Below are 16,812 nucleotides of genomic sequence, written 5' to 3'. Positions count from 1 at the left end.
TCGAGTCAGTTCCAACCCATAGCGATCCTGTACAGGATTTCGTAGGATCAGTTGGTGAGTTTGAACCTTGCAGTTCAAACGGACTCTGCAGTCCTGCGCATTAGCTCACAGAATCACAAAAAAGCCTTATTTTTCTCCAAGTAGCAGTTGGTAGGCTCTAACTACTGCTTTGTGGTTAGTTGTCCAGTGCTTATCTTACAGAGACACAGGGCTCTACACACACACACACACACACATACATACATATGTGTATTGTTGTTGTTAAGTGCCTTAGAGTCAGTTCTGAGGAGTAATTGATGAGCTTCAGCCCCAGACCTTGAGGTTCAACACAGCTTTGCAGTTCAGGCACATGAATTCACATCACAACACCCTACCAGGATACACACACACTCTCTCTCTCTCTCTCTCGATATATATATAATATATTGTATATATATTGTATATGTGTGTGTACATATATATATATATTTATGTATGTATGTTTGACAAAGCATATTTCTACAGAGGTATTTGTATGTGTTGTAATTTTATTCATGTATATAGTACAGTCCTGGTGTGGCACTGCAGAATAATTGCAGGGTTGGTTTGAATCGCAAAGTCAACAGTTCAAACTCACCAGCCACTTTTTGGAAATCCTATTCAGAGTTGCTATAAATCGGGACTGACTCAACTGCCGTTAACAACCACCTTAATAGTAATCAAGGTAAATGTATGAAAGCTATGTAGCCACAACCAAACGCCTTCAGGTAATGAGTTACTGGGCTTGGGAACTTAGGACCACAGTCTCAGGGGACAGTGTCATAACATAGGACACAAAGATAGTGCTCTACTTGTCTTTGGTAGATGGTGACTGAGCTCTTAAAAGCTAGCAAGCGGCTGTCTAAGGTACAGCTATTGATCTCTTCCCATCTGAAGTAAAAAGGAGTGAGGAAAATCAAAGGCATATGAGGACAAATAGCCCAAAGGGCTAGCCATACACTCCTGAGACCAGAAAGTCTAGATGGTGCCCAGTTACCACTTCCTACCTCTCTGAAAAGAGATTGCAACAGAGGCCCAGGAGGAGTGGGAGTAAACTGTGGAATGAAACTCAAAATCATGAAGGAGGAGACTAGGCTTTCCAACCTGAGAGAGGCAGGTGGGGCCCTGGATACCACGGCCCTTGGCTGCTCTTCAAGCCTGGAACTCTCTCACCCCTGCAACTCAGCTGTCAGCCATACAATGAACAGACAGATCTATACGGTGAACAGTAACTTGAACAGTAACACCAGAGGTGTGCACTCCTTAGAACAGTTAACCATATGAGATCAAAAGAACAGCATCTGCCTAGGGATTGAGCTCCAAAGGGAAGGAGAGGGATAAGAAAGGAAGATGAACAGAAATGAGAAGCACAGGGAGGAAGTGGCAAGAGTGCTGTTACTTTGTGAGGATTGTAATCAATGTCATGAAACAAAAGGTGTATGCAAATGGAAAACCAGTTTGCTCTGGAAACTTGCATTCACATCACAACTTTTTTTTAAAGAAAAGAGTTCCTTTCCCTCTTCCCGGGCAAGTATGAGGGAACTTCAGCAGGTTCGTGAAAAATGGAATTAAAAGATCCTTTTTCCATGAACATTTTGAAGTGTCGCTGAGTTGCCTGGCCAGTGCATCGCGGAAACTCTGGACGAAACTGGGTGCCTCTGTGTTCTCTTTGGTGGCCTATACCACAGGCATCTGCTGTGTAGTCTTTGTCTACCTTCCTCCCCATGCAGCCCCATTTTGGCAAGTGCTCTGGGACAGGATTGCTATGTTGAGCAGACATAGGGTGAGCAAACTAGAGATGTTGATTCATGAAAAATGCCTCTGGAAGCTGTAGTTGGCCACAAGCATAGTGTTGTCATGGTACCATGCTCTTCAGCAGAGTCAGAGTGACTAGAAGAAGCTTTCAAAAATGACAGAAAAAGATGGCTGTGTCTCCAACTGAGATCTTCAAAGTCTTCACTAGAGGCTCTGACCCACCTGAAAACGGCAGAATTAGAAGCTCTGGGAAATGGAGCTGAGGATTCGTTCTCAGCAAGATCCTTAGTAATCCCATTGCGACCCAAAACTGAGAGATCACAGGAATGATCCATTTTACAGATAGTGAAACTGAAGAGTGGAAAAGTTACATTACTTGACCAGGGTCTAAACGGCTAAAGTAAATTTATTTTATTGTCTGAGAAGTGGGTAATGGATAAGATCCCTTTTGACTGGACATTATATGGGTGTCTTTTTATTTTCTTGGTTTAAAACACATCCGCTAACCTGGCCATGTGTGAGACACAGTAAGAAAATGAAGACGACATAGCTGTTACCAGTCATCGTTGACTTGTGGCAACCCCGCGCACAACACAACAAAATGCTGCCCGGGTCCGCTGCGATCGGACCTTTGCGATCTGTGGGGATTTCCTGGGGGAACTTTTCAGAAGAAATCACCAGGTCTTTCTTCCTACACTGTTTTGGTCTGGTGGTGGTTGTAAAGTTCTGTCAAGTTGGTTCCAATTCGTAAAGGGGTTTCCAAGGTGTAGCTGGTAGATTTGAACCGTCAACCTTCAGCTAGCAGTCCAGTGCTGATCCTACAGCGTCACACCAGGACTCTTAGCTCCACTAAAACCTCCTTAGTGTCGTTGTTATGTGTCATTGAGTCCTTTCCGACTCAGCAGCATGCAAGCCTCCACTGACAGGAAGCAGCTACCCTGACGGGAAATTGAACCCGAGTCTCCTGCATGGAAAGTGAGATTTCAGCCACTAACCCACCAGTGTCTCCAAGGGAGCCCAAAGCAGGGGCTCAATCGAGGTCCTGATTTTAACTGGTTGGCGGATGGATTCCTGAGGCAGGGGTGACTCTACATCTCCAGTACTCATCCTGCAGATGATCCAGGCTGGGGCTGTCTTGAGGAGGTAGGGAGGCTCCTGGTTCCCTTTAGACTCACTGGAGAAGCCTTTTCTAAGTCCTGACAGCCACTTCCTTCACTTTCAGGTACACACACACACACATATTATGGGGACTCTTAATGCCTCAGGGCAGCAGTGCTTCCCAGCTCAGCCAGCAGGTGCTGGGGACCAGAGTGGACAGCACAGGTCCTGCCCAGGAAACTTTGCTCCTGACTCCCTCGTGGGATTTCTGAGAGGAGCACACATGACCCCCCACACACACCCCTCCCACCCCCCTGAATTGTACCTCATCCACACATAGCTAATAGGCTCTCCCCTACTGAGAAAACTCTAGGACTCTGGCTAAATGCTGAGGACCCTGTAGGCTCTGAGGGACTCAGTTTCCTTGACTGGCAGCAGGAAGACATCAAAAGGCAATCCAAAAACTGAATGAGAACTGTAAAAAGCAGCTCTTTGGGTTGAGACACCCACCCGCCTGAAGCGTGGGGCTGGGGGAGCAGCAAGTGACAGAGGTGGCTGGCTGTGCGCTTGGGGTTTGATGATTTCGGACCTGGGGAGGTGGTTCCGAATAAGATGTCATGTGCTAAATCCTCGTGCCAGGAGGTGGTGGCCTACAATCCGCCTTAACCCTCTACTTCCCAGCGGATTACTCAGGCTCAGGCAGTGAGCATCTCGCAGACGCTTCACCAGCAGAGGGCAGCTGAGGGGTTAACTCCGGAAATCACAACTGTGAGAAGAGGAGGGAGACCTGGTTTGGAGCAGTTACCAGCGCCTCCAAGTCGCCTGTACCCAGGAGCAGTGTGGGGGCCAGGCATCCTCCTCCCTACCCTCTCCCAAAATATGGTGACTTAGGAGTTAACGGCAGGCTGAGCATCCCCGAACTTTCCTAGCACCCTCATCCTTAAAAATAAAAAGGGGATCAATATGGAGAACAATTTTGATGCTGTTTCTTGCCTCTCTCCCCAGAACCTGGGATCCTCATCACCAGGCAAAAAGCACAGCAAAGAGAACTCCATCACGGTAGGTGGCTCTGGGATGCTCACAGGTTGGGTGGCATGGCTAGGCTGTTGCCATGGTGATGTGGACCGCAGAGCCCCATGCCCAGCCTGGAAGTTCCAAAGCTGGGATTTTCTCAAGTCCCTTCCTGTTTCCTGTTTTCGCTTCTCCTGGTGGGTGACTGGGAGGAGGGTGGCTGGCATATTGTAGGAGCCATTTTTCAGGATTAGTAAGGGGGGGGGGAATTGGGAGGGGTGGCTTCTGTTCCACCTAAGTGATGTGACATGTAAATTACAGGCGGCAGGGTTGCTTTTGTGCAGGGGAACTTGGAGAAGATGGCAAAGTTAGAAGCCAGAGAAATGCCCTAAGAATAGAGTTCCTGGGAGTTCCTGAGTGGAAACAGGCAGCTGCTGCCTTTGCTGGCCAGCCTACCCCCTGGGGTTATTCTAGAAGCCCGACAAATCCCAGTGTGGAGGTGGGGAGGGACTTTAGAGGCTGAGCAGGCTTCTCCCAGCCCCTCCCTATCAGCCCTGGGCTCTGGACAGTAATGAAGGATGGGTGAAGTGGAAGCTGGACCGTGGTGACCCTCAATTTAGGCATATGACTGTACAGGGCATATGACCCAACAGCTAAGGACACAGTGGCTTGAGAAGTGTGTTTTGACTGACAAATGGAAGAGCTAGGAATCCCTGGATGGTATAAACAGTTAACAGCGTGGCTTTTATTGAAACGTTGGAGGTTCAAGTCCATGCAGTGGTGCTGCAGAAGAAAGACTGGGTAATCCACATCCAGAAAATGGAAAACCCTGTGGCTGAGCTATCACTGCTGACCTGATCTGAAGGGATCGCGCTACAAGTTCCTAGATAGAGTTCACGCTACAAGGTCCTGGGTAGAGTAGAAGCAAAACGTGAGACAAAACGCAAAATCATAAAAGTGACCAAGCTTATCAGTCTGATAGAGACTTCGGCCCTTTAGGTAACTCTTCAGGCCTGGAACCGAACTCACCCCATGCCTCAACTTTCAGCCAAATGCTGATGGTAAGTGCTGAAGAATCCTTTCCAACTCACAGCGACGCTCGATAGGTTTCCCAAAGGTACAAAGCTTAGCTGAGGCGGAAAGCCTCATTTTCCTTCTACAGAAAATGCTGGTGGGATTGAATCAGCGACCTTGTGGTTAGCAGGTTAGTACTTATGCTATAGAGCCACCAAGCTTAGCCTGATTATAAGTGGGCTTGTAAGGTGAACAGTGGAGTCCTACTGTGGCACTGTAGGATAAAGCACTGGACTGTGAGCTTGGTTTGAACCACAAGGCCAGTGGTTCAATCTAACTAGTCACTCCTTGGAAACTCTATACAGGGTGTCTGTGAGTTGGAACTGACTCAACAGCACTTAACAACAACAAGGTGAACAATAACGTCAGGGAGGTATACAGTGATCAACCATACAAGATCAGAATGAGTGTCTGCCTAGTAGAGCGCTCAGAAGGCAGGAAGGGGAAGGAAAGAAGGATGAATGGAATCTGCCTAGACACAGGGAGGTGGTGGGTACAGTGCTGTTGGTTGTGGGGATTACAGTCTATGTCCCAAAACAAAATGTGCATGAATTGTTGAACAGAAATGTAATTGGCTCTGTGAACCTTCGCCCAAGTCACAATAAAAAAGTTTTCAAAACTTTAAACTGAAAATCCCAAACAACCCTATGGATCTCTGTTCTACTCTGACATCCGTGGGGTCACCCTAAGTTAGAATGGACTCATTGGCAGTTGGTCTAGGATTTCTGGCCTTTCTGACCACCCCTATGGGGTGTCTGCCAAGAGTGGGTGTCCTTCCCTCATCTGGGCCTGCAGTCCTGCTGTGGCAGGAAGGCATTAGATGGACAGCAGTAGCAGTAATGGTCAGAGTGACTGGCTACTGTACACGCAGTGGTCTGAGAGGCTCGTTGGCTTTCCCAGGGACAGGTGATAGAAGCAGTATATTCATAGTGCAACACACTCAGAAACTGGTGGTGGTGTAGGATAAGCACAGGACTGCTACACAAAGTTGGCAGTGCAAATTCACTAGCTCTCTGTGGGGAAAAGATGAGGCTCCCTGCTCCCGTCAAGATTTGCAGCCTTAGAAATCCTATACAAGGTCGCTATGAGTTGAAACTGATGCTATGACCCTTACACACAGCAACAACAGAGTCCCGGTGTAGTGCTATAGGATGAGCACTGGACTGCTGTAGTTCAAACCTACTCATAGCCACCCTGTATAGGTTTCCAAGGAGCAGCTGGTAGGATTGAACTACCATCTTTGTGGTTCCCAGTCAGTGCTTATCCTACAGTGCCACACCAGGAGTCTGTGTGAGTTCCGAAGGCTGCCTTATCTAAACACCACACATCACTGGTGTCTGATAAGAATACAGGTTTATAGTCTCATAGTTTTAGAGTCTGAGAGTCCAAGCCAGCTTGTTGGCTGGGCCATATTCCCTCCAAAGATGGAAAGAAAGATCCTTTCATTTCTCTCCCAACACAGTCTCAGGTCTCCCTTGACCTTGGAGATACATCTTCCCATGAACACCCGTCCTCCTTCACTATGTCTGCTCTCCTCTTACAAGGATACCATTCACTGGGATTGGATTAGGACCCCAGCATTCTGATAGGATCTCATGTTAGTAACTGACAGCATCTTCAAAGACCCTATATCTGAACAAGGTCACATTCACAAGTACAGGAGTTAGGACTTCAACCTACCTTTCTAGGGGACATTATTCAGTCCCTAACGTTGGGTAGTGAAAAGTTGACCGTCCCCTCCAACTAGGTCTACAGGCCAGTGTCAGTGGGGGCTGTGGACACAGCGCTGGGAGAAGACTCCCCACCCCAGAAACTCCCTCAGCCTCCACCCGGACATTGACAACATCTCCAGGGTTTTCTGGGTATGCCTTTCCCCTATCATGGTTTGCTTCCCTCCAGTCAGAGTGGGAATCTCTCTGATTACTTGCCCCAGGTGTAGTACTGGGTTGTTCTTCTCCTCTGGTCTCACCCAGCACTGCAAGCAAAGCCTGGGTTCATGGCAGCCCTGAGCTGGGCAGGAGCCTTGGTGTACTTACAGGTGTTGTCAAGCCTTGAAACCAGAGATCAGGAGCTGGAGGTTCATGGCCTGACTCAGCTGGCCAAGGAGTTTGTTCAGCTTACATGGCATCGTTCTTACTATTTTGAACCTTTAATTTAAAAAGAAAAAACAAATCCGTTGCTGTTCAGTCGGTTCCAACTCATGGCGACCCCACGTGTGTCAAAGTAGAGCTGCACTCCGTAAAGTTTTCTTACTTTCATTTTTCTGCTTTTAATCTTTATTGTGATTGATAATAAAGGTTCATAAAGCAGGTCAATTTTCCATTCAACGGTTCATACACGTTGTGTTTCATGCCCCTGATTGCAGTTCCCACAATGTTAATGTCACTGATCCCACTTCCTCCTAGGTTTCCTGTTTCCATTCATTCCTTCTTTGTAAAAATTTTTAACTTCTTATTGTGAACTGGATATAAGTTTACAGAGCAGATAAGTTTTCCATTCAGCAATGCACACACATTCTGTTGATTGTCCTTGACTGTGATCCCCACTTATCCTACTTCCTCCCTGTGTTTCCTGTTTCCATTCTTCCTCCTTTCCTACCCTTCTGAACATTATCCTTGGGTAAATGAGGCCCATTTGATCCCAATGACTGATTATTCTAAGGTGTGTGTATCTCCCTACTATCAGTGTTCCCCTATGGCCCGCCTGTGGTTTGACTGGAAACTGAACCCTGGGGGTGAGCTCATCTCCAGACCTGAAGGGAGGGGACAAAGGACCATAGTCTGAAGGGTTCCAGCGGTCTCTGTTTGACCAGTAAGCCCAGTCTCTTTTTGAGTTTTGATCCATATTTTTCTCCCGCTCTTTCCAGGACCTTCTAGTGTGATCTCCAGCTCTTTAATGCTATTCTGTCTCCTCCATCAGCATCTTTCTGGCTTCTGCCAACCTTCACTGATGTTTTTTTTGTTTGTGTTCCATGCCTTGCAGATAAACTGTGTGACGTTCCCTCACCCAGACACCATGCCGGAGCAGCAGCTGCTGAAGCCGACTGAGTGGAGCTATTGTGACTACTTCTGGGTAAGTGTGGCCTCAGTTTCCCCCAGTGATTCCCCAGTGCACGCCTGGAGTGGCACGGGGTGTGGGGCGCAGGAGGGACCACTCCTCTCGAAACCTAAATACTTGTTGGGGATCCAGGGCATCAACTTAGGAGCCATTCCACAAACCCAGGAAGTCAGTGGGGTTCTTGTTCACAGCAGTAATAAACCTCACCAGAGTGAGGGGAGTCGGGGTCCCCTTCTTGGTTTCCTCAGCGAAGCCTGAGTGAATCACTGAAAGAATGACTCAGCCTTCTAGACTTGCTGTGGCTGACCTTGGACGAGCCATTTTTACCTCTTGAACCGCATTGTTTTCATCAAAGCCGTGATGAACTTGTGTCTAAAGACCTGTTGTAACCTGTAAAGCTTTAATAATTCTCTGGCTTCAAAACGTTTCCAAAGATCCTGAAGAAATATAAAGAAAATGAGAACTCTTCTCACCACCACGCAGAATGGACTAAAACGCAAAAAACTCCAAACTTATTGCCATTGAGTCAATTCAGACACATAGTGACCCCATATAGGGTTTCCCAGGCTGTCAATCTTTATAGAAGCAGAAGCTTCCTCCTTCTCCCATGGAGCAGCTGGTGGTTTTGAACTACCAACCTTGTGGTTAGCAGTCGAGTGTTTATCCTACAGCACTGCACCACGGACTATCCATCTTTTCTTTAGATTTGCTCACCCAACTATTAGGAGTCCTTCAGTGGTGCTATAGGATAAGCACTGAACTGCTAATGTCAAGGTCAGTAGTTCAAACCCACCAGTCGCTCCTTGGAAACACTGTACGCTTTCACCACTGTGAGTCAGAACCCACTTGATGGCCCTTAACAACAACAACCATCTGTGAGTATTAAGAAACCTCAGTTGCGTAGTGGGTTAAGTGTTAGACTTCGACCCTCAGAGTGGCGGTTCAAACCCAGCAGCTGCTCCAAGGGAGAAAGCGGATTGCTATCTGCCGTGAAGACTTACAGTGTCAGGAACCCTAAGGAGCGGTTCTGCTCTGTCCTGTAGACTCGCAGTGAGTCAGAATTGACTCTGTGGCGGTGGGTTAACGGGGTTCTAGGCACAGTACTTTTTCCTTTTCACTAAAAATCACTCACTTCTCATAAGATGCCCAGAGACTTCTGACACCCCAATAATGACTTTAGCTGGGTTTCTTCCAGAACAGAGATCTGTGCCAAGCCAGCAAGATGATATTGAAAGGGCTTTGGTATCAGACAGACTCGGAGGTGAAGTTGGAGAGGGAGGACAGGGACCCGAGTGGATAAGACTTTAAAGGTACTATAGGTGCCATGTCTCCAGATGGTGCAAATGGCTAAGCACTCGGCTACCAACCAAAAGGCTGTTTGAGTCTACCCTGGGGCTTTTCAGAAGAAAGCCTTGTGATCTGCTGCAGAAAGATGATGTTGTTAAGTGCCATCTAGTTGGTTCCAACTCATAATGATCCCCTGTATAGGGTTTCCGAGAAGGGGCTATTGGGCTTGAACAGCTGACCTTGCAGTCCAGTGCTTATCCTACAGCTTTGCATCAGGACTCCAAAGATAGCAGCTCTGAAAACTCTGTGGAGCCCAGTTCTACTCTGCACTCTGTGGGTGTGCCTTAAGTTCGGATTGACTCGACAGCCTCCCATTGGGGTAGGCACTTTGGGTTTGATTCTGTATGCAGTGAAAGATTCTGGGAGGTTTTCAGCCCCAGCAGGACATGATCTGAGCTCTTTGCTTCATCGTTCAGGGTGGACATTGAGCAGCCAGGGGTAACAGGTGACTAGACCAGGAGAGTGGGTAGAGAGAAGCAGCTGGGTCTGGAAACATCGTTCCTAAAGAGAGGTTTGGGAGAGAATAGTTTGACCATGGGCATCTTGGGAGCTGGGAACTATAGGGAGCCAGGGGGCTTTATAGTAGCCTGGGAGGCCCAGAGGGAGCTTGTGACCTGTCAGCAGCTTCCCAGAGAGGGAGACTTGTGAGTTCTCATCTTAATGCCAGCTCTCCAGGGACTCTGGTATTTACTCCGGGGTCTTATCTCTCTGACTATGGGGGCCTCTCTCTGCTGTCTCTGTTGTGGAAGCCCATTCCTCGTGGTTGCTTTTCTCTGGTGTTGGTGAATCACTTATCGTTTCTGTCCTACGAGGAAGGCAGTATTCCGGTTTAGGATTTTAGATAAGTCTTCTCTTGCGTTTCTGACCAGGGTACCACTCTGACAACACACACCTCACCTGCTCATAGAGAAACTCCTCTGTGGCAGGAGCAGCCCCATTGTGATGTGGTTCGGGGTGGTGATCAGCTATAACAGAGGTATTAGAACCAGGGCAGAGGGTGTGGGTTAGGGAAAACAAGGCAGGGATCCCGCATTGCACATGAAGGGAGATAGTGATCGAGCCCTTCATCTATGTTGAGCCCTTCCATCACCATGGAAAATGGGAATCTCTCCAGGCAGCCCCAGCTCCTTCCTTTTCCCACTCCTAAAATGTCTGATCGGGAAGGGATCTTAGAAGTCCCACCCTGTCTGAATTCAAAGGGGGGTGGGGGTCTCAGCTGAGGATTGGAAGGACGTGTCTACATACCCCCGTGGCTAGAACTCAGGTCTTTCCAGAGTTCTTCCTTACTAATAATCCTCTTTGCATTTTTCAACTCTTAATTGTGAACTGGGTGAAGGTTTACAGAACAGATCAATTTTCCAGTGAGCAATTCTTAAACACTTTGTTTCATCTCACTGATTACAATCCCCACAATGCAACCTCACCAATCCCACTTTCTCCCTGTGTTTCCTGTTTCCATTCTTCCTCCTTTCCTAACCCTTCTGAACTTTATCCTTGGGAATGCTGCCCATTGAATTGCAAACGGTTGATAATTCTAAGGTGTGTGTACCTCCCTAATTTATTGTTCTTTCTATAGACCTGCCTGTTGTTTGGCTGAAAATTGAGCCATTTCCAGACCTGAAGGGTGACTAAGGGCCAGAGTCTTGGGGTCCCACCAGTCTCTATGCATAAGCCTTGTCTCATTTTGTAAGCATTTTGAGTTTTGTTTCACATTTTCTCCCAGTCTATCCAGGGCATTCGCATGTGATCCCTTTCTGAGCAGTTGGTAGTGGTCGTTGGGCCCCATCTAGTTCTTCTGGTCTCAGGGGGCATGGCGACCGATTCTTCACTCTTTTCATTAAGCATTTGGATACTCAGTGGGGGGATGGCTGTAATGGAAGAGGACTATGGCCAGGGTACCTGGGGAGGGTCTCAGGGTTGGTCCTTGAGCAGCCAAAGGAAGGTGTGCTTTGAGATGCCAGGTAGCAGGTGGGCAGGGAAGAGCAAGAAGTGGGGTGAGGGTTTAGATGTATTTAAGGAAGAACAGGCAAACAAAACAAAATTCCTTTGTTTTGAAATTTTAAAAATATTTCTGTTTGTAAATGAATTGGGTTCTTAGTCCCCGGTCTGCTGACTTGGTCATCTTTCTCAGTCCCGACTTTTACAGAAAAGCAACTGACTGTTGCTGTTGTTCATTGCTGTGGAGTTGGCTCCAAGTCATGGCGACCCTGCATATAACAGAGCGTGAGGGCGCCAAGCTCGGTGTCATCCTCACAGCGTTGGCATGCTTGGGCCCATTTGTGTTTGGGGGGCCTCCCAACCTCAGGGACTCATCTTCCACCCAGCACTGTCTTAGGCAGTGTTTTATTGTGCTCCATTGAGTTCTCATTTATTTTTGGGAAATAGATTGCCAAGCCTTTCTTCCTAGTCTGTCATAGGCTGGAAGGTCCACTGAACCCTCTCCACTATGGGTAACCCTGCTGGTCTTTGATATAATGATGGCATAGCTTCCAGCATCACAGCGACATGTAAGCCACCACAGTGCGACAGTTCGTAGTAACAAATAGTTGTTAGCATTTATTGAGCAGTTACTATGTGGTGCCAATAGTTAACACACTCAGCTGCTAGCTGGAAGGTCAGAGATCCGAGTCCACCCAGAGGCACCACAGAAGGCAATACTGGTATTGACTTCCCAGAACCCAGCCAGTGAGAGCCCCCTGGAGTCCAGTTCTACTCGGACACACATAGGGTTGCCATGAGTTGCGATGAGGTTGACTCTGTAAGCACTGTAGTTGTATCACTGTGCCCTGAAGTCAGCCTAGGGATGGGTACCATTATTCTCCCACCTTTGTAGCTGAAGAAGTTTGGGCTTAGCGTGAGGAAAGCACTTTCCCAAGGTCACCCAGCTGGGATTTCAACCCTGACAGCCAGCCCTTCTCCTCTCTCTGGCTTCCCTGCCATTCAGTTTCTACCTCGGAGTGGAACAGCCCTCATCTCTCTCCTCCACACTGTGTTTTATGAGTGTGCACTGCAGGTGTCATGCCCCAGCCAGTGTCGAGAGGAGGAGAGATGACTTAAGGTTGGTGGCACCCACCCCCAAGGTCACAAGCTGCTCCAGCTTAGAATCGGAAGCCAAGATTCCCCAAAAATCCAGCCAGCCTCAACAGCCTGCTGGTTGGCAATAATCTGCCGTCAGACATTGGAGTCTTGCTCTGGTCCACTGGCTCTTCTCCCCTATCTTTCCTAGGTCAGGAGGACTGAGGGGGAATGGGCTTCAAAGAGGCAACACACAGCTGTCAGCAGCTGGCAGGGCTCACGTGTAGGGAAGCTCATGCCAAGGGCTGCGTACCGGGAGAGTCAGCGAGTGGGGCAGCTGGAACTGAGGATCCTGCCCTGTCTCTTGGTTTCAGATCTCTTCTGGGGTCTTTCTCCCCACTGCCCATTCCCCCTCGCTCCAGACAACACATGTCATCTACAGTCTACCCCTTTTGTTTTCCTTTCTAGGCGGATAAGAGGGACCCGCAAGGCAACGGCACCGTAGCTGGGTTTGAACTGCTGCTTCAGAAACAATTGAAGGGCAAACAGATGCAGAAGGAAATGTCAGAGTTCATTCGGGAAAGGTGAAGCTCTCGGGGCTGGTGATAGTGGCTTAGGGGAGTGGAGTGTGCTGAAGGTGATGGGGTCATGGTCCCGGGACAGACATGGCCAGCAGATGTGACTGTTTTGGCCTATGTCATGATTTTGAAGTTTTGAACCAATATTTGCAACCTACACCTAGCATCTCTTGAGAAAACAGGAGGTCTGGCAGCAGTCACTGTGTGTCCCTCCTGGGAAAGTTGGCTGGAGTTACGTAGCACTGCCCCCTGTAGACAGCACGTTGGTTTCCAATTTGCCATAGTCTCCACTACTCCCTGCTACTGCCCCACACACAGAGACAGCTTTGTTCCTTTACTTACCTTTCTGGGACTCTTTTGAAGCATCTGCTCATAACCAAAGAAGGAGAGTTAACTTTCAACTCAGCTTAGAGGCAAAGTTCTGTATCTCCCTCCCCCACCCCAACACCACCTTCTCTGCCCAGTCTCGTGGGGGAGTCCATCGAGTCTAATGTGATGGCCCCAGGCATGATGAACTTGGAAGCATAGAAGCCACCACTGCCATCAAGTCAATTCAACCCTCTACCATGTTTCCAAGACTAAATCTTTACAGGGACAGACAGCCTCCTCTCTCTCTACTGCTCTCTCACTCAAGGAGGGGTAGGTGGGTTTGAATTGCCAGCCTTGTAGTTGTGTTTAACTCAGTGCACCAGGGCCCCCTCTGGGAGCCTAGATGAGAGGACAGTGAGTCCAGCCTGGTGGCATCAGGGAGAGCTACAACAAGCAGGACCTGTATCAGCCTCTAAATGGAGAGCTGGTATCCTCGTCTGTCTCCTTCCGCCTCTGAGTCTTGAGACTTGGTTGAGCGCATGTGCATGCGTGCACCCCACCTGTGGGTGCATATACTTCTCACACAGGGCTGTGTATACCATACATGCCTAAACATGTTCCCACACGTGTGTGCATAGATCCCTCACATGCATGTGTGTGCACACATACATACATACATCTTTCCATCTGAAACGTATAAGGCAGACTGGAAAGAGTCACAACTCAGAACCCGCTGCAGTTGGGTTGACTCCGACTCACAGCAACCCTGTAACAGAGTAGAACTGGGTTTCGAGATTGTAAACCTTTACAGACATAAACAGTCTCACCTTCCTCCCACCAAGTGACTGATGGGTTTGAACCACTAACGTCTCAGTTAGCAGGCCAACACTTAACCCACTGTGCCACCAGAGCTACTTTTATAATGCCCTTGTTGTTGTTGTTGTTGTTGTTACATGCTGTCGAGTTAGTTCCAACTCTTAACAACTCCATATAGCATTTCTGAGGAGCAACTGGTGGGTTTGAATCCACCGACCTTACAGTTCAAACCAACCTGGCAGTTCAGTGCTTTTCCTACAAAACCATACCAGGACTCCTTTATAGTACATAGTAATATATTTTTTAAACACATTTTTAGGAAAAAAAAAAAAAAAAAGATAGCAACAATTTTATTATTAAGTGCCATGAATTAGGTTCCAACTCATAGTGACCCTGTACAGGGTTTCCGAAGCTGTAAAACTTTACAGGAGCAGAAAGTCTCATCTTTCTCCTGCGGAACAGCTGATAATTTCGAACTGCCGATCTTGAGGTTAGCAGCCCGATTTGTAACCACTACGCTACCAGAGCTCCTTTTCCTTTTCCTTAGGCAGACCTTTTTTTCTATTTGTATTGTCACATCTTTATCGTGTGACCCATTAAGCTGGTAGGCAATTGGTAGGTTGAACATCTCAAGTAGAAGAGAACAGTGGAAGGAGAATACAGGGAAATAGGAAAATGGCTGTAAAACCAAGTTTGAACCCATTTATGGCTCATGCTTTCAGACAGGTGTCATGTTATAGATGAATAAATCTGCCTCTGTCACTCACTCAGTCCCAACTCATAGGCACCCTAGAGGACAGAACTGCTCCCTCAGTGTCCAAGATTGGAAATCTTTACCAAAGCAGACAGCCTCATCTTTAGCCATGGAGCGGCTGGTGGGTTTGATCCATGGACCTTGTGGTTAACTGCCCAACGCTTAACCCACTGTAACATCAGAGTTGTTTATGAAATCACTAGAACCTGCCATTTCAGAAAGCTTGGGCCTTCCCTGAGAAAATGCAGATCCCATAACTTTTTTCATTCCACCTTGGAGCCCTGGATGTCTTTCCACCTAGGAGTCTCTTCCCCAGCTGGGCTGAGGTACTGCAGTAGGAAGGGCCCTGACGGATGGAAAGGTTTACTGAGCACTCAGCATAGAGACGTGCAGACAGGGAATTCTACAGGCAAGAAGAGAGACCTAGTGGCCACAGTGAGGAGAGAAAGAGAGGCTGCAGGAATGACAATCTTTGTAACCCTGGGGTGGTCATGGGGACACAGCAGAGAGGAAGCGCAAACACCGGAGAGAAATGGCTGGGAGACTTGGGAGGCCCAGGTAACCAGCCACAGTGGAGGCTGAGAGCAGAGCAGTAGGAGGAAGCCAGTCTCTGGGGTTTTTGGTGAGTCTGTCAGTGCTGGGGTACTTTGTCAGTGCCATGTCTATCACCGCTGGGGTCCACGGTGCTTCTCTGGTGCTTTTCTCACACAGTGATGGACCAGGCACTCTGAGACCCCCCCCCCTTCCGAGTTACGTAGCACTGCCCCCTGTAGACAGCACGTTGGTTTCCAATTTGCCATAGTCTCCACTACTCCCTACCACTGCCCCACACACAGAGACAGCTTTGTTCCTTTACTTACCTTTCTGGGACTCTTTTGAAGCATCTGCTCATAACCAAAGAAGGAGAGTTAACTTTCAACTCAGCTTAGAGGCAAAGTTCTGTATCTCCCTCCCCCACCCCAACACCACCTTCTCTGCCCAGTCTCGTGGGGGAGTCCATCGAGTCTAATGTGATGGCCCCAGGCATGATGAACTTGGAAGCATAGAAGCCACCACTGCCATCAAGTCAATTCAACCCTCTACCATGTTTCCAAGACTAAATCTTTACAGGGACAGACAGCCTCCTCTCTCTCTACTGCTCTCTCACTCAAGGAGGGGTAGGTGGGTTTGAATTGCCAGCCTTGTAGTTGTGTTTAACTCAGTGCACCAGGGCCCCCTCTGGGAGCCTAGATGAGAGGACAGTGAGTCCAGCCTGGTGGCATCAGGGAGAGCTACAACAAGCAGGACCTGTATCAGCCTCTAAATGGAGAGCTGGTATCCTCGTCTGTCTCCTTCCGCCTCTGAGTCTTGAGACTTGGTTGAGCGCATGTGCATGCGTGCACCCCACCTGTGGGTGCATATACTTCTCACACAGGGCTGTGTATACCATACATGCCTAAACATGTTCCCACACGTGTGTGCATAGATCCCTCACATGCATGTGTGTGCACACATACATACATACATCTTTCCATCTGAAACGTATAAGGCAGACTGGAAAGAGTCACAACTCAGAACCCGCTGCAGTTGGGTTGACTCCGACTCACAGCAACCCTGTAACAGAGTAGAACTGGGTTTCGAGATTGTAAACCTTTACAGACATAAACAGTCTCACCTTCCTCCCACCAAGTGACTGATGGGTTTGAACCACTAACGTCTCAGTTAGCAGGCCAACACTTAACCCACTGTGCCACCAGAGCTACTTTTATAATGCCCTTGTTGTTGTTGTTGTTGTTGTTACATGCTGTCGAGTTAGTTCCAACTCTTAACAACTCCATATAGCATTTCTGAGGAGCAACTGGTGGGTTTGAATCCACCGACCTTACAGTTCAAACCAACCTGGCAGTTCAGTGCTTTTCCTACAAAACCATACCAGGACTCCTTTATAGTACATAGTAATATATTTTTTAAACACATTTTTAGGAAAAAAAAAAAAAAAAA

The 16,812-nt window shown here is 48.1% G+C and overlaps 1 protein-coding gene across 1 annotated transcript in view; it reads left to right on the top strand.

The window, feature by feature from the left end:
* The window catches only part of GAS7 (growth arrest-specific 7), a 322,750-nt gene that overhangs the window by 282,460 nt on the left and 23,478 nt on the right, over positions 1–16,812 (top strand). The window contains exons 5-7 of the mRNA XM_006863425.1: positions 3,877–3,930; positions 7,939–8,028; positions 12,844–12,959. Coding sequence (XP_006863487.1) covers positions 3,877–3,930; positions 7,939–8,028; positions 12,844–12,959 — 260 coding nt within the window. The remainder of the gene's footprint in view (positions 1–3,876; positions 3,931–7,938; positions 8,029–12,843; positions 12,960–16,812) is intronic.

The sequence above is a fragment of the Chrysochloris asiatica genome, unplaced genomic scaffold (genome assembly GCF_000296735.1).
Source record: "Chrysochloris asiatica unplaced genomic scaffold, ChrAsi1.0 scaffold00054, whole genome shotgun sequence".
In the NCBI taxonomy this organism is placed as follows: domain Eukaryota; kingdom Metazoa; phylum Chordata; class Mammalia; order Afrosoricida; family Chrysochloridae; genus Chrysochloris; species Chrysochloris asiatica.
Note: the sequence above shows the minus strand (reverse complement) of the source record. Positions and strands in the feature narration are given on the sequence as shown.